Source organism: Paroedura picta, chromosome 3, assembly GCF_049243985.1.
Source record: "Paroedura picta isolate Pp20150507F chromosome 3, Ppicta_v3.0, whole genome shotgun sequence".
Taxonomy (NCBI): domain Eukaryota; kingdom Metazoa; phylum Chordata; class Lepidosauria; order Squamata; family Gekkonidae; genus Paroedura; species Paroedura picta.
Window position 1 is genome coordinate 44437488 of NC_135371.1, and position 13977 is coordinate 44451464.

At 42.4% G+C, this 13977-nt stretch overlaps 1 protein-coding gene across 2 annotated transcripts in view; it reads left to right on the forward strand.

The window, feature by feature from the left end:
* Positions 1-13683, forward strand: part of IL17RD (interleukin 17 receptor D) — a 76077-nt gene extending 62394 nt beyond the window's left edge. The window contains exons 8-13 of one of the 2 annotated variants that reach the window (XM_077325494.1): positions 993-1058; positions 2339-2393; positions 4833-4943; positions 6088-6251; positions 9518-10457; positions 12311-13683. In XM_077325494.1, coding sequence (XP_077181609.1) covers positions 993-1058; positions 2339-2393; positions 4833-4943; positions 6088-6251; positions 9518-10457; positions 12311-12426 — 1452 coding nt within the window. In that variant the 3' untranslated portion in view covers positions 12427-13683. Of the gene's footprint in view, positions 1-992; positions 1059-2338; positions 2394-4832; positions 4944-6066; positions 6252-9517; positions 10458-12310 lie in introns of both variants that reach the window. The other variant, XM_077325493.1, reaches the window with a different exon arrangement.
* The last annotated feature ends 294 nt before the right edge of the window (positions 13684-13977 follow it).

Below are 13977 nucleotides of genomic sequence, written 5' to 3' on the forward strand. Positions count from 1 at the left end.
AATGTCTATTTATGGTCATTTACCATGATTAAATTCACCCTTGATAGTGCAAACCACTGTAATCATGCATTACCCCATAGAGTCTTTGTATATATGTGTACTGCTTGATAGCTAGAAGTAAGTTTGCCCCTTTGCAACAGTTAGCACTTTTTGTAACCTGGCAACAACAAGCAAATATATTTTGTGTAAGAATTGTTTGAGAGCCTCTTGTGGCGCAGAGTGGTAAGGCAGCAGAAATGCTGTCTGAAGCTTTCTGTCCATGAGGTTGGGAGTTCGATCCCAGCAGCCGGCTCAAGGTTGACTCAGCCTTCCACCCTTCCGAGGTCGGTAAAATGAGTACCCAGCTTGCTGGGGGGTAAACGGTAATGACTGGGGAAGGCCCTGGCAAACCACCCCGTATTGAGTCTGCCATGAAAATACTAGAGGGCGTCACCCCAAGGGTCAGACATGACCCGGTACTTGCACAGGGGATACCTTTACCTTTTTAAGAATTGTTTGACGAAATATACTTCTAGATCTACAGAATCTAAATGATCTGTTTTTGTTGTAGGCCACAAGGCAGTGTGCTGTTCTAATTTCCTTGGCTTACATGCCGATCGCTTTCAATCAGAAGCATTCATCTCCGGAATCTGCTCCCCTGGGCACTCTGCTAGACACTTGGCTTTGAGCCAGTGTTTGAGTGTGTGTAGTGGGGTTCTCCTGTTGTTGGCTGTAGCAAGAAAAAGAATTATACTCATTCAAGGCTTTTGATTATGGACTCAGGGCTTAATTTTTTTTTAAATGATCACTCTGTAGCATTTATTCAACCAAAGATTCAGAGTGCTTTGTTCTTCACCATGCAGTTCTACATTTGCGCTTTCTATACCAGGAGAATTTCATATGTTGGAAAGAATATGAGTCTTCAGTATGGCAACCTTTTAATATGAACATGTTTTCTGCCAGTTCCAAACTTTTAAATTCCCTGTAAAATAATTGCCTTCATTTCTACTTAGGAGAAAAATACAGATTTCACAAGCTGTATTCTTCAGAATGTCTCACCAGGAGATTATATAATTGAGGTAATATAATTTATTCGTAGTTTCCGAAGTGGTCTGCAGAAACTGCTTTCCATTTAGAATCAAATCAGCTGTATTCTTTACCTTCTTTTGAAGATGATGATGCACCCTTGCTATATTACTTCATGATTTCTATAGTGAGCGTATATCCAATAGGAACATTTACTGGTACTTATAAAAGGCAGGAATTAGGAGTTGGGGAATAAATAAATCCTAAATCCCTACACAGTCACTAGGTATAGGTACAAACCAGAAAATTCCAAAACCCGAACCCCAATGACCAAACTCCCTTTGAAAATCAGGCTGGTTTGGGCCAACCCAGTTGGCTTCTGCCCATTTAGAAGCAAAGAAATGGGGGGAGGCCTGAAAAGGCTTGCAACCCTTTTGGTTTGAGAGCTGAGAGGTCCACAGACCCTGCTGTCAAGTTGCAAAATAGTTGCAACCCTTTTCAGTGCGCCGGATAGATTCTCTCCTTTTGGAAAGGGAGGGGGAAAGGACCTGTCATTCAGGAGGCTTTTTATTGCGCCGGATCACTTCCCTCCTTTATTGGTGGCCAGGACTGACAACTGTGGAAAGACCACTGTTAGCTCTGGAAGTCCACCCCCACCCCCTTTCTTGAACAGGAATTAACGCACCAGCGTGTTTGCTGAACTGAGTACTGACTCGGATACTGCAGATATGTCCGACCCCCGACACAAACCATTGGACTCAGAAGTCAGGTGAAAAGTCATTGGAGGACTGTGCCAGCAGCAGCTAGCACAACCCCCAGTTTGTGAACCATGATTTAGGCCATTGATGTGGGATTTTGGGTCCTGTGCTTGGGGTCATGCCCATCCCTGCTTAGCACCTCTTTTAATCCAGAGCAAATGTAAAACTTGAACCTATACAATGGTCATTTGTAGTTGCAGTTGTGCTACTGTGTTTTGAGGTCATAGCAGTTCACAAACCAACATGTCTGAATATTTTAAAACATTTGTAGCTTTTCTACTGAGTTTCATGAGTTTCTGTACTCACATCTACCTACAAACCCTCACTGCTGAATCCTTTAACAGACTCAATTGAAAACCATTACTGTGGGGTGATATGAATGTTGTTATTTATATTAACAATTCACATGGGCAAAATCACTTAAGGGTGAAAGTGTTGAGAGGCATATGTGAGCCAGTCCATAAATGGTGCATTTCTTACTGCTTTCACTTCTTCAACTATAGATACTGAAATGATAAATATTAAATATTCCAATATCCATTTTTAAATGAGTGTTTTACTGTTTTCTTTTAAAGCTAGTTGATGATACAAACACAACAAGGAAGACAATACATTATGCACTAAAGCCAGGTATGCTTCTCTCCCCCCCCCTCTCCCATTTAGAACCATGTGTTATCTTGCCATTTCCTTCTGAAGAATAATTACCTGGTTATCTAAAATGTTTTTGGCCCACCCTTCTTCTGAAGATGGCATAGGGTTCTCCCCAGCTTTAATCTGCAGCTAGGATGGCTTTTCAGGATTAACAAGTACAAAAAGAGCAAACAAAAACCCTGAAAAACATTATGTGCTGTCTTATAGAATCATAGAATAATAGAGTTGGAAGGGACCTCATGGGTCATCTAGTCCAACCCCCTGCACTATGCAGGACACTCACATTCCTATCACTCATCTACTGTATTCTGCCACCCCCTTGAGCCTTCACAGAATCAGCTTCTGTTTAAGAATTTCCAAAGATGGAGAACCCACCACCTCCCGAGGAAGCCTGTTCCACTGAGAAACTGCTCTAATTGTCAGAAACTTCTTCCGGATGTTGAGACAGAATTTCTTCTCAACATTTCTGGAATTTCTGGAGTGCCCATCCAAGGTGCGCGGCTCCCCAGCCTCGCTTGCCCTGGCTGGGGAGTCGCTGCACAGACAGAAGACGCTGCCTGCCCAGTGAGCCCTCCAGCCGCCCTCCTCCCAATAGGGAAAGGAGCAGGGACGCCGCGTCGAAGACATGGCATCCCTGCTCCTTTCCCGCCCCGGGTCCCTTCCTCACGAGCCTTCTGCCGGGCCCAGCCGCTCCCTTGCTTCCACGAAGGAGCGCCTGGCCCTGGCAGAAGCCTCGCCCGCCCTCCGCCGCCATTTCCCGGCTTCTGCTGGGCCCAGGCGCTCCTTCATGGCCGCGAAGCAGCGCCTGGGCCTGGCAGAAGCCTCACCCTCCCTCCGCCGCCATTTCCCGGCTTCTGCCGGGCCCTCCTTCCGCCACTATTTTCCGGCTTCTGCCGGGCCCAGGGGCTCCTTTGCAGCCGTGAAGGAGTGCCTGGGCCCAGAACAAGCCTACGCCGCCTGCCACCATCCTTTTTAGGCTTCTGCCGGGCCCCGGATTCCCCTGGGCCCGGCAGAAGTCCACCCAACACACACACACACACACACTGCTCTTCCTCCTGCCCAACCCACCTCGCCTCTCCCTTAACCCTCCCTTCCGGATCCACACAAACACACACACACACACACCTTTTACCCACACAAACGCGCGCGCACACAGACACACACACACTGCCATCTTCCTCCCACTTCCCCCCTGCCAACCCGCCCCTTCACATATACCCCTCTCCCATCCCATTCTATCTCCCTCCCTCCCTGCCTTCTTCCCTTCCTTCCTTCTTCCCTTCCTCCCTTTCTCCATCTCCTTCTTCTCTCTCTTTCTCTCCCTCTCACTTACTTCCTCTCTTACTTCCTTGATCCCTTCCTGTTCTTCTCCCTTCTATCCATCCCTGCAAAATCCTCTTCCCCTCCTTTCTCCCTCCCACTCCTCCTCCCCTCTCCTACCTTCCTTCGCGACATTCTTCCTCCCCACGCACTAGCGCCCGCTGTATTTCCCTTCACAGCGGGCTTTATTTCTAGTCACACATAATGCATGATCAGCTGAATGCATTTGAAGAGAAATAATGGTGGTGGGATAGACATACTGTTGGTACAACAGCATTTTCAATTCCCTGTGACTTAAAGTGTTTTGTTGTCTCTTTCCTGGTAATAGTAATAATTTATGAAAGATGTATAGAATTCCCATGTTTGCTGAACTGCGACATGCTTTTTTTCTTCTGCTGACAAACAAGGCTAGTTCTCTGCCCAAGGTACAAAGATACTAGCAGCAATGTTGGGGCTCAGTTTGCTCCCAGTGTGTGGAACCACATATAAGTTTAGGCTGCCCCCTTTATTTAATTTGGGGGGGCGGGGGGGGCTGACTACTAAATTCTTCACAGATATTGTGACCTTTTTCTAACAAAAATGTTGCCTGCCTTGGCATATGGGGTACAACAAGCTACATAAGAAATGTTTTGATAGTGCTCTTACACAGTGGTCCGCAACCTTCTTGAGGCTGCAGACTGGCAGCGGCAGGGAGGGCGATCGCCTGGCCGCACATGTGCATTTGCATCATGTGTGGCCACAAACGCGCATGCACATCCCTGCTTCCCTCTCCCCCCCCCCACAAAAAGAAGCTTGCTTTTGCGGCCAATTTGCCTGAGGCTTGGGAAGTTTCTTACTGGGGGGGAGGGAGAGGGAGCCGTGGCCTGGTGGTTGGGGACTACCGCTCTTACATATGAATTATATACAGAAATGGGAGAACTATCCCACACACACACACACACATGCATTGTGGTAGCCTTGAATAATGAATAAGCAGTTCAATACTAATATTTAATAATATTGTGGGAAATGATTTAGTTACAATATTTGTACCAGAAGTAACAATAGAAGGATGAGATTTAAGCAAAACTTATTTTAATTTTGTCTGTCTTTTCAAAGTTCATTCCCCGTGGGCAGGGCCAATAAGAGCCATAGCAATTACTGTTCCCTTGGTGGTCATCTCTGCATTTGCAACCCTTTTTACAGTGATGTGTCGTAAAAAGCAGCAAGGTACGTATTTTCCCATGAAACTCCTTTTAAAGGGAGGATATGTATAGGAGATCTAGCATCAAGAATGAATGGATATTTGTATAATCTAGATTTCATTCCCCATCAACCTATCTTATTGCTGAAATGTTCACCCTAGTATTGACTTCTGTGTTGAGGTTAACTTCTTTCTCTTTGACCCTGGGATTGGAAGATCATGATACTGCAGATATCACAGACATTAGTAGGGAGCCACAGACTCATAGAGTGCTTTATCACCTAGCTGAGAGGTGTTGCAGCTGTTTCAGTCAGTCAGAGCAATGCTGCTGGTTTACTGAATGACAGCTGACCTGTGGACTCAGTCCTGTTTGTTTAGGTTCAGGTCCCCTGTGCTTGCATGTCAAGAAATAGTGTTATAGCATATCTCCTGAAATAATTCTCTTGTATTACTGTAGTTAATCTTATTGGATTCTAGTGGCTTGCTAAAAATGGAGAGTAAATGGACAAGGTGATACAGGGAGAAGGTACTGTATTAGGGCTGTAAAACGCAACCTCATATGTTTCCACCTCTTGGGATTTTCAAGGCAAGAGATGAGCAGACGTTGTTTGCCATTGCCTTCAATGGCATAGCAGCCCTGGTCTTTCTTTGTGGCCTCTGATCCATGTATCGATCCTGCTTAGTTCCCTAGGCCTGATGAGATTGGGCTAGTCTATACTATTAGGACTGTTATTTGGCCTATGCTAAGTATAAATGTGTTAATCCATGCTTGCAACTGTGGATGTATGCTTGTTAGATGCACAAATCTATGTTAGATTGTCTTGAACAAGCTGGGCCAGGGGTAGTCAAACTGCGGCCCTCCAGATATCAGTGGACTACAATTCCCATGAGCCCCTGCCAGCATTCGTTGGCAGGGGCTCATGGGAATTGTAGTCCATGGACATCTGGAGGGCCGCAGTTGGACTACCCCTGAGCTAGGCAATACTTGCTGACAATCAGAAGTGATTTCAATAAATGGAGTAACAGAGGAAGACAGAGTTTTATGGTATTTATGAGTAAGCAGAAATCTCTTTATTTGGGGAATAAAGATGTACTGAAGACGGATTTGTATCTATGTAGATAGTAAAATACTTCTCTCTTTCAATTTAGAAAATATCTATTCCCATTTAGATGAGGAAAGTTCGGAATCGTCAACCTACTCTGCAGGCCTCCATGGGGAAAGGCAACGCCCCCGGCCCAAAGTTTTCATTTGCTATTCCAGTAAAGACTGTCAGAAGCACATTAATGTCATCCAGTGCTTTGCTTATTTTCTTCAGGACTTCTGTGGTTGTGAGGTAAAAGTTTTTGTACTCACTGGCATTACTGTACATATAAATGTTCCTACCCTTGGCAAAGAACTGTTGTGGCATTATAGTATGTTAAAAACATTAAATGCTGATGACTCTTTCCATTCTAATACTATATTTAAAATTACCTTTCTTCCAGGTCAGTCTCTTTAAAAATGCAAAATTATATGAAAATATCCATTATAAACATTCTAGTCATGGTAGAATCAATATGAGAAAAAAATAGCCTGCAGAACTGATTCGGGGGGGTTGGTTAGGGTTTCTTCCAGTTTTTGCAAGGATTAAATAGAAATGTATATAATTTTTTGTCATGGATAAATTCATGTACCAACTCTGACATCTAGTGGTCAAATAATTTGTGTCATATTTTTGCTGCTTTGTTAATTGCAATTTTTAAAAGGGTGTAACTTAGTGCTATAATGCTTCAGCCATAATTCACCATCCCATTGCACAGGGAGATTCTGCAGCCTAGTGCCTTCAATACTGGGGCCAACTATGAATCTACCAGTGCTCAAGTGACACTCTCTGTGTATCAGCAGTTGCTCCATGATACTTTAGTAGTACCGGTTGCAGAAAGTTGCCTTTTGTCAGCTGCAGCTTTAGCAGAAGAAGAGGTGATTTTATACCCTGTTTTTCACGATCAAAGAAGTCCCAAAGCAGTTTACAATCACCTTTCCCTTCCTCTCCCTAGAATAAACACCCTGTGAGGTAGGTATTGCTGAGAAAGTTCTGATCTTTGTGAACAGCCCTAAGAGAATTGTGATTAGCCTAAAGTCACCCAGCTGGCTGCATGTGGAGGAGGTCTGGGGAATCAAACTGAGCTTTCAGATTAGAGTTCACCACACTTGAAGCATTACATTACTCATTACTTTAATCCCATTTCAATAAAAGTTATCTAGCTACTGTATTCAATGTTCCAGTTATATATGGCTTCATTACTGCAACCTATGTTTTGAAGACAGAAGTAATGTGATAGGGAATTAACACATCTTGAAGATTAATTATGAAGAAACTTAAATTATTCAAGATTTTCTATTGCTTGGCTTCATCATCGACCAAAAGGGAGACTGGATCCACATGTTGGAGTTTTACAGATTCCATGGACTGATAGAAAGACAAACAAGTGGCTTCTAGACTAAATCATGCCTGAACTGTCCCTGGAAGCTAAAATTACTAAACTGAGGCTATGTGACTATACAAGAATCACAGGAAAAAACAGTGATGCTAGGAAAAGCTGAAAGCAGCAGGAAAACAGGAAGACCCAACATGAGATGGATTGTCCCATTAACTTTATTATTATTATTATTATTATTAGATTTATATCCCGCCACTCCCTTGTGGCTCGTGGCGGGTAACAATATCACAAATCCCCATTAAAACCCCATTAAAACAATAATAATATTGCCAATATTACCGGCATGGCAAGAACGGCAGCTCAACTTCCCCCCTCCCTCCCACTACTAGCGGGTGGAGAGGAGGTCCTGATGATGTTTTGCTTCAGGTCCAGAACCCGAGTCCCCGGGGGGGGGCATAGATCTATTATCAGCCCCGGCCTCAACCATAAACCTGGCGGAAGAGTTCCGTCTTACAGGCCCTGCAGAACGCTGAAAGATCCCGCAGGATCTTACTTGTACCCCCCATCTTTCTCCCCAATCAGGACCCCAAACTGCTTATAGTATTTTCAGTTTTCTCCTCACTGCAACCATGTGAGGTAGGCTGTGAATGTGCCACTGGTTGAAGGTTACCTAGCAACCTTCCATGGCAGAGTGAGGGTTCAGGCCTAGTCCAACACTCTGTGAACAGTGAATTCAAGAGCAAACTAGGATGGCTGCAACCACTTGGATGTCTCACTCTTTTTACATATAGCATCAAGGATTACTAGCTTGATGATCCTTGTGGACAGCCTAAAATGGATTGGCTAAGGCTGGGCGTACAGTCTGTTCATCTTCTGTCTTCTCACGCAGCCCCACATTGGGATTGCAGGTCAGATGCAGACAATGTCTTCCCAGTGTAAAACTCCAAAGAAGGGTGCCCCACCCCTTTTGGAACTGGTGCATGCACAGGATTCCCACCTGACAAATGAGAAGACAAGATGAAAGCAGAGGTGGACTTACCTCTAGACACATCAACTTCCTCCTGCCTCACCCCAAGCTTTCATGGGGTGCTATGAAAAGAAGCTTCTAGTGGCTTGGTGGGATCTGAGGAAAGGAGTGGCTGCCATCAGTGTATGTGATGCGCTGAGTGGGAATCTTGCACCATGCACCAGCTCTGAAATGGGCCGGGCATCCCTCTTTGGAGTATTAAGCTAGAAAGAATATGTTCACAGCCGGCCTGTGCATGCACAGTCCAAATGTGTGTCGGCACAGGAGACATTGATGAACAACATTTACAGGTAAGTCCTTTTTCCATCCTTTTTTGCCCCAGAGTTACTAAGATGAACAGAGAGTAATACAGGTTTATTAGTTTATTATTTCTGTACTTTTACTGGCAGTGTCTGATCATGGTGGAGGAAGAAAGGATGTACATTTTTGCACCTTCTCAGCATTACTTTGAATCATAGATAGTAATGGAAGATTTATCTGAAGCAGATTATGGATTGTATTCTGTATCTTGCCAAAATGCAGTGGATAATGGGTAGCTAATGTGCCAGATATTTTATTAGGCTGCTGGAGACCAGGTGGTTTAATAATTTTTTAAAGAGTCTAATAGTCTGTGTCACTTTTATATATACTGGTCTCATTTAGCTAACTTTATGCTACTTTTATTGCAACAAAATATTTCTTATCCTGCAAGAGTTTTTCCTATTGCAGATCTTATGAGAGTATTAGTAGTTTTGATAAACACTGGACCACTTTAAACAGCACAGCTCCTTACTCTTGGTATGAATTAGTACAAATTGATACTCACAGGTGTTGAACACACAGCTCTTGACAAGTTCTATAGCAGTGGTAATACTCACTTTAGAGAAGCTATTATAGTAGATGTTATGGTAGCTGCCTGCCTATCAACCGTGCATGAGCACCATGCAAACACAGCCAAGCTTTGACCAATGTCAGCTCCACAGATGCTTGAGATGTTCATGATGGAAGACGGACACTTGTGATATGTGTACTCGCTCTAATTCTTCTGGGCACATATATCTTGGTAGTAAATCATTGCAGGGAGTGTGTTTTCATCCAGTATCCATGCTGGTATATAAACATGTATGCTGCTACAGTCATCATCTCATATTTAATATCATAACATTTTTACAGGTTTCTTTGGATTTGTGGGAGGACCTGAGGATTTGTAAAGAAGGGCAGAAAGAGTGGCTTCATCGGAAAATCAATGAGTCCCAGTACATCATTGTTGTGTGTTCTAAAGGAATGAAGTATTTTGTGGAGAAAAAGAACTGGAAGCACAAAGGGTCCCGGGAAAGGGATTCTGGAAAAGGAGAACTCTTCCTGGTTGCTATATCTGCAATAGTAGAGAAGCTGCATCAGGCAAAACAGAATTCACATGATCTCTGCAAATTCATAGCAGTTTACTTTGATTACTCCTGTGAGGGTGACATTCCTGGTATTCTGGATCTAAGTACAAAATACAAGCTCATGGATAACCTACCTCAGCTTTACTCTCATTTACAGTCCAGAGATCTTGGCCTTCATGATTCAGAACTGTATCCTGTACATATTAGCAAAAGAAATTATTTCAGGAGCAAATCTGGGCGGTCCCTTTATGTAGCCATTTGCAACATGCATCAGTACATTGATCAGGAGCCTGACTGGTTTGAGAAACAATTTGTTCCTTTTCTTCCAGCTCCTTTACATTACCAAGAGGCAGTGATGGAAAAATTTGACTCTGGATTGGTGCTAAATGACTTAATCAGCAAACAAGTGACCGATGGGGATTTCTACCTGAAAGCAGATGCAAATATTATCCCGTCTTTAAATTCAGACTCTCATAGTATGATGCAGCATTTGAATCTTGGAGAGGACAGAGAAGCTGAGGATATTCAAAATAGCAGCTCCATTCTCCAACCCTTGTTGCATGTTGTAAAAGCTGCCAATCTTCCAGATATGCCTCGGGACTCTGGAATTTATGATTCTTCTGTTCCTTCTTCTGAGTTGTCATTGCCTTTAATGGAGGGCCTCTTAGCAGACCATACTGAAACATCTTCAGTTACGGAGAGCGTCTCCTCTTCATCAGGACTGGGTAAGATGGAAGTACAGAGTCACAAACCAACTGCACAGCCATTGTTTCAGTTAGGGCTTAACTTCTATTGAGATGTAACCAAACTGGTGTGGCTGATGCTTTTCAGTGCCTAGATCCAATGCCAATCTGGTAAAAATTCAGTGACAGCAGATCATTAGGATCATGAATACTGCCTAAACATGCATAGACCTCCATCAATCAATTCATAATATATTTGATTCTGACAAACTGACTTAATTATCTCACCGCAGTACTTCCACCCTTGGGACCATGAAGGGCAGGTTACAAAAATTATTCTTATCATCATTATTACTATGAAAGCTTGAAATATATTAGGTGATAAATAGGCTACTCCTTAAGTGAAATCTCAGCTATAAAGTAGAAAGCAGTACAGGTGACCACTGGAAATCTTTCTTGACTTTCCAGAATTCTCATTAGGTCTACTTATAGATTTCCAAACTTCTCTCTATGACTCTAATGGAATGACTCTCTACACCCTTCCCCACACTGAGATAAATTTTTCCTCCAAAACCAAACTCACTGTCTCACCAGTCACTGTCTGATCTCTGTGGCTTTGTTCAACCCTGGGAACATCTGGGGAGGAGTAGAGTTCTCTTTTCACTAAAACCCTTTTGTCAGAATGGCAATGAAATATTTTTATAAACCAACAAAAAATATTTATAAAGAAGGAAGGGTGGCTGGAATTATATATAGAAACACACACATACACAATTCATTTTTTGTTCAATTGGATGTTACATTTCTTAGTTTAACAGAGAGGTTATCTTTTTCAGATCTTTATCTTCTATAGAGTCCTCCTGAACTCTCCCTGATTCCTAGAAAGTGGGCAAACTGAACTTGTGCCACAACTTTCTCCCTTTCTGAAATGACTGAAGCTCTACCTTACATACACACACCTTAGGAAATACTCCCCTGATTTCTCCTTACCAATTAAGCAGAGTTCTACCTTCTCTTTCCTAGAAGGTTTAGCTCACACTATGGTCTAATTTGGGAGTATTCACCTGACTTCCCAGATTCTCTCTGCCAAATGACTGCCTTAGCTGCCAGATACTGTGTGGATTAGCTCTCAATTGAAAATCTAGTACTCTCACTAGAGTTTCTTCACAGAGGAGTTTATCAGCCTAAGGGTAAGGGTAAGGGTATCCCCTGTGCAAGCACCGAGTCATGTCTGACACTTGGGGTGACGCCCTCTAGCGTTTTCATAGCAGACTCAATACGGGGTGGTTTGCCAGTGCCTTCCCCAGTCATTACCGTTTACCCCCCAGCAAGCTGGGTACTCATTTTCCCGACCTCGGAAGGATGGAAGGCTGAGTCAACCTTGAGCCGGCTGCTGGGATTGAACTCCCAGCCTCATGGGCAAAGCTTTCAGACGGCTGCCTTACCACTCTGCGCCACAAGAGGCTCTTTTTATCAGCCTACAGTCAGTATATTAACTCCTCAGCTGTAACTAGCCAATCACAGGGATCAGAGCCTGTTGCCCTGGCTCATAACCTTAGTGAGGGTTTTTTCCCTTAACCCCTCACTTAGCAGTTATCACAGCACTTAGATCCTCCTTTTCCAAGGGTTGTCCATCACATGTAGTTAGTAACTTAGATTTTTAAAATGAAGGTCTAGGGAATCTAGAATTTCTAAGTAAATTCTGGCAAACCCATAGAAGAAAATTTTCCTTCTGCTTTTAAGATTATTTTCTAATGGTACTAATACATTAGGATAGGGTATTTCTTATTGGGGTGTATCATATTGTGTAAATAATAATTGTTTTTCATTTTTCATTTATTCTGAAGTAGAACAGACTAAACAGCAGGAAATTTCCAATGTTTTCCCTCTTCTAGGAGAAGAAGAACCTCCCATGCTTGCTTCAGCTAATACTCTTGTACCTGAAATATGCAAAGCGGAGCTTCATTGCCATATTCATACTGATGAACTGCAGGCAATTGCACCTCTATAACACGTTGCAAGATTTTTATGCATTGCCACTTTATCAACTGCCTCTACATCATCACAACCACATGACTGACTTGAAGGAATGGATGCTTTCATGGAGATTAACCTGTTGCTTCTGAGTTTATGGCCAGTAGATTTTTCTTTATAGGATTATTTTTTTTAAAAATTCTGGTTTGATATACTATATTTTTAAATAACTGAACTACTTCCTACAACCAACTCAGATTTCATAATGAATCTATATATACAGAAAAGAAATACGCACATCAGCTTTCTAATAAGAAAAACATATTTTTGAAAACATATAAGGTGATTAGCCAGAAATGTTTGGCTACTTGACATTCCGAGGGCCTTATAGCAATGCTGCTGAATCTGAAAAGCAGCAGGATATGAGGGAAGGGTGGGTGGGATTTACAGTGATAAAATGCCAAAGACCATCCCTACTAGAAGAAATAGGCTTTACTAACAGAAGTATCTCCATTTTTGTTAAACTTCATTCTGTGTTTATCTGGTCCAGAATTTCTGGTACTAAGCTAAATCCACTATGTTTTTTCCCTTTTATGTTATATGTCCTGTGTTAACCTATGGACATATTGATAGTAATATTTTTTTTGCCAATTCAGCATGAAAATTAATGTTAATGTAGACAGATTATGTATACTAGTTCTCCTGTGACTTTCATTTTAGGATTATTTTGTTGCTTGTGGAAACTTGCATCTCTGTGTTTGTTTCTAGCGGCCTGATATTATAGACTTTACTACTTGGAGTCTAGTAGATTTGTCAGAGTTGGAGTACCAGTAACACATATGAAATTGAAAATCTGCATATATTTGTGATGAAGTGCCTGTAATGTAAAGCTAAAAATAAGGCATGGCTCAGGGTCAGAGCACCTGTTTTGCATATGTAAAATTCCAGTGGGGTTCAATCTTGGGCATCTCCAGTTTAAAAGATTAGGTAGTGGGAAAAACCTCTATGTGAGATCCTGCAGAGAAACTGCCAATCAGAATAGCCAAGACTGACCTTGAGGTGTGAAGCCAGATTCAGTGTGTTCAAGTGGAACTTCTTACTGTATGATCCCATTAGGCACTGATACCATGGGTTTGTTGTATACATTTTATTATACATATATATATACATTACATTACTATATAGTTTATTCACAAATTTCATATTTATTATTCAAGGAGTAAATCTCAAACAAGGAAAACAGCTTATGTGAAAGAACAGAAGTGCTTCCATAGCATCTAAAAGACACCCAGCAGCATAAAATTGTAGCAGCATCACTTAACAGATTAGATGTAGCCCAGTCTCTACATCTGTTCTGACGTACAATGCTAGTTGCACTCTTACTGTCACCAATTCAGCAATATCCGATAAAACCTTTTTGTCTATTGTATCAGTGCACAGTTGTCAAAGGTCAGCCTTCATGGGAGTATTAATTCAAAGCTTTGGAAGACTATCTCAGCTAGCAGTAAGGGGGTGTGTGAGAGTAGATGCATACTGTATTTGTATATGTATGTTCTTTAATTTTAGGAGATATAGAGCCTTTTGCCCT